Source organism: Sinocyclocheilus anshuiensis, unplaced genomic scaffold (genome assembly GCF_001515605.1).
Source record: "Sinocyclocheilus anshuiensis isolate Anshui unplaced genomic scaffold, SAMN03320099.WGS_v1.1 scaffold220, whole genome shotgun sequence".
In the NCBI taxonomy this organism is placed as follows: Eukaryota; Metazoa; Chordata; class Actinopteri; order Cypriniformes; family Cyprinidae; genus Sinocyclocheilus; species Sinocyclocheilus anshuiensis.
In genome coordinates this window covers 1,115,234-1,117,726 of record NW_015554086.1, presented here as the reverse complement: position 1 = coordinate 1,117,726, position 2,493 = coordinate 1,115,234, and the positions used below count along the sequence as shown (strand labels likewise).

At 35.7% G+C, this 2,493-nt stretch overlaps 1 protein-coding gene across 3 annotated transcripts in view; it reads left to right on the top strand.

The window, feature by feature from the left end:
* Positions 1–1,885, top strand: part of LOC107669203 (probable palmitoyltransferase ZDHHC4) — a 4,573-nt gene extending 2,688 nt beyond the window's left edge. For all 3 annotated transcript variants that reach the window (XM_016461343.1, XM_016461344.1, XM_016461345.1), the window contains exons 6-7: positions 1,240–1,484; positions 1,591–1,885. In XM_016461343.1, the coding sequence (XP_016316829.1) occupies positions 1,240–1,484; positions 1,591–1,881 (536 nt within the window). In that variant the 3' untranslated portion in view covers positions 1,882–1,885. The remainder of the gene's footprint in view (positions 1–1,239; positions 1,485–1,590) is intronic.
* Positions 1,886–2,493: the final 608 nt, after the last annotated feature.

Genomic DNA, 2,493 nt, shown 5'->3' with positions numbered 1-2,493 from the left:
GAGGTTGTTCTGTGTGAGAAAGGCAGAGACTTGGTTGAACACAGCTCGTTCAGGTGTTTTTGCAATGAAAGGAAGAAGGGAAACTGGTCTGTAGTTCTCTAAAAGAGATGGGTTAAGGGTGGGTTTCTTAAATAGTGGGGTTATACGAGCCTGTCTAAATGCTGAGGGAAAAATACCAGTGTGTAGGGATGTGTTAAATGGTGTGAGTGAGTGAAGGTACAACTGCAGGAGAAATGGTTTGGAAATGAGATGGAATAGGATCAAGCGGATGAGTGAAGAGAAGGATGTGAACGAGTGTATGTTTGCTGGTAAGATGTGCTTGACAGATTGTGGTGTGGAAAATTGTGCACTGATGGTTTTAATTTTATTAATAAAGAATGTGGCTAAGTCGTTAGCTGTTAGAGTTGATGAAGGAGAGGGAGGAGGAGGACAAATGAGGGAGGAAAATGTTTTAATGAGCATGCGAGAGTTAGACAAATTGTTAATTTTATTATGATAGTATGTCCTTTTAGCAGTGGAGACATTAGCAGAGAAGGAAGAGAGGAGTGACTGATATACATTAAGGTCAGTAGGATTTTTAGTTAAATCTGTAAAGCTTAAAGGGGTCATATGCTGCTATTTTAAAGATGCAAATCTTCCCACATCGTGACGTAGATATGTGGGGGCGTGTTAGAACGAGCCGTTTTAGGTAGGCATGGTTGACTCTTAACTTTTATAAAGAATATCTCTTTGGATTTGAGACTTTAGTCTTTGCAACTTTACAGATCTTCTTTATGCACCAAGAGCTTGTAAACACTCCAAAGAGAAAGGAAAACTTGAAATCGCATCATATGACCCCTTTAAAATATTGCTACCATATTTTTTTAACCCATACCTTTCTTTTTCTTTTTCTGTAACTGTGTCCTTGTAGTCAAGGTATCCTAATATAAAAGTTTAGCTACTAATTACCTCAGCTGTGAACCAGCTATTACTAAACCCATTTTATATCACATAAACTAAATAATTTTCCGCATTCTGTTAAGTGGCATTATGTTGTTAATCACAAACTAATTTCCTTTGTCCCTTAGTTTAAAAACAAACAAGAAACAATAATTGAGCGAAACAAGCTATTATTATTATTATAATAATTAATATTATTATTATTAATAATAATGGCCCAGTGCACCATTAGTGTAAGTGGCGTTTATTTATTATTTCCTCCACATTATGCAACAAATGCTATTGATCTAATTTGTACAGGGGTTTGCAATCGATGTGTCCAGAGATTTGACCATCATTGTGTGTGGGTGAATAACTGCATCGGTGTCCAGAACACCAGATACTTCCTTCTGTACCTTCTGAGTGTGTGCGCCATGGCAGGCAATATTGCAGTGCTTACAGCAGACATGTTGCTCCAAGCTGTTCTACGAACTGGACTCCTGCATGCTCACTACATTGATGAGCAGGGTGAGCAACAGCCCGCTGGACCGCTCTTTATCATCCAGGTAATAATGACTTACCACAGAAATGGTCTAGTAAAACTAGTAATTGTGCTGAGGTACATGAATTGTCTCTCTAATTAATCTTTTTCCACTGCTTTTCTTGTTACAGCATCTCTTTCTGACATTTCCAAAGATTGTCTTCATGCTGGGCTTCTTGGTATTTGTCTTTTTCCTCTTGGCGGGTTATTCCATGTTTCACATGTATTTGGCTTTGATAAATCAAACCTCCAATGAGTGGTTTAAAGGAAAAGGTCACAACTGCCAGCATTGCCATCCATACTCTGCACATAACTGCCGGACCTCATACAATCCATTTAGAGGTTTCTATCACAGGGGAATCCTCAAAAACCTTGGGGAAATCTTTTGGCCCTTATGTCCTGTTCAGAAAAAAAGAAACTAGAGAAAGTGCATTATTGTTCTTGTTTTTAACTGTGTATTTGTATTCATCTCTGTATTTTATTTTGGTAAATGGGTTTTTTTCATATTTTCTTAGCCTTATGTATTATTGGTACATTTTCTTTCTTTTTCTTTTCTCTGACTTATTTTTTTTTATAAGACTGTTCAAATGTAGTTTCCAATTGTTTTACACTAATTTACAGTGAATGAAAATGAGGCTGTCAAGGATAGCCATACAGTCCATTCAATAGCTGTCTTAAAGTCACATACAGTATAACGTCTTGTTTTTACTTCATGCATTCCATAGTTTTTGTGACAAGGATTTGTTTTTGAAATATGTATTTCTAGAGGACTTGAAGAGTGACACTTAATAATATGGTCATGTTATCAAGTAGAGTTGCAAAAAACTTACATGCCAACATGAGCAAATTATTACTGTTATGTAGGATGAGAGTGTCATATTTCAACAACATTTTATAAAAATAAATTTCAACATGAATAAACTACTAAAATTTAAAGACATTAATCAAATATATTTTATACATGCATATTACAGGGTTTAAATTAATTTCCCCCTTGACCGTAGATGTCATCTTATTCTTAACACATTTTTTAA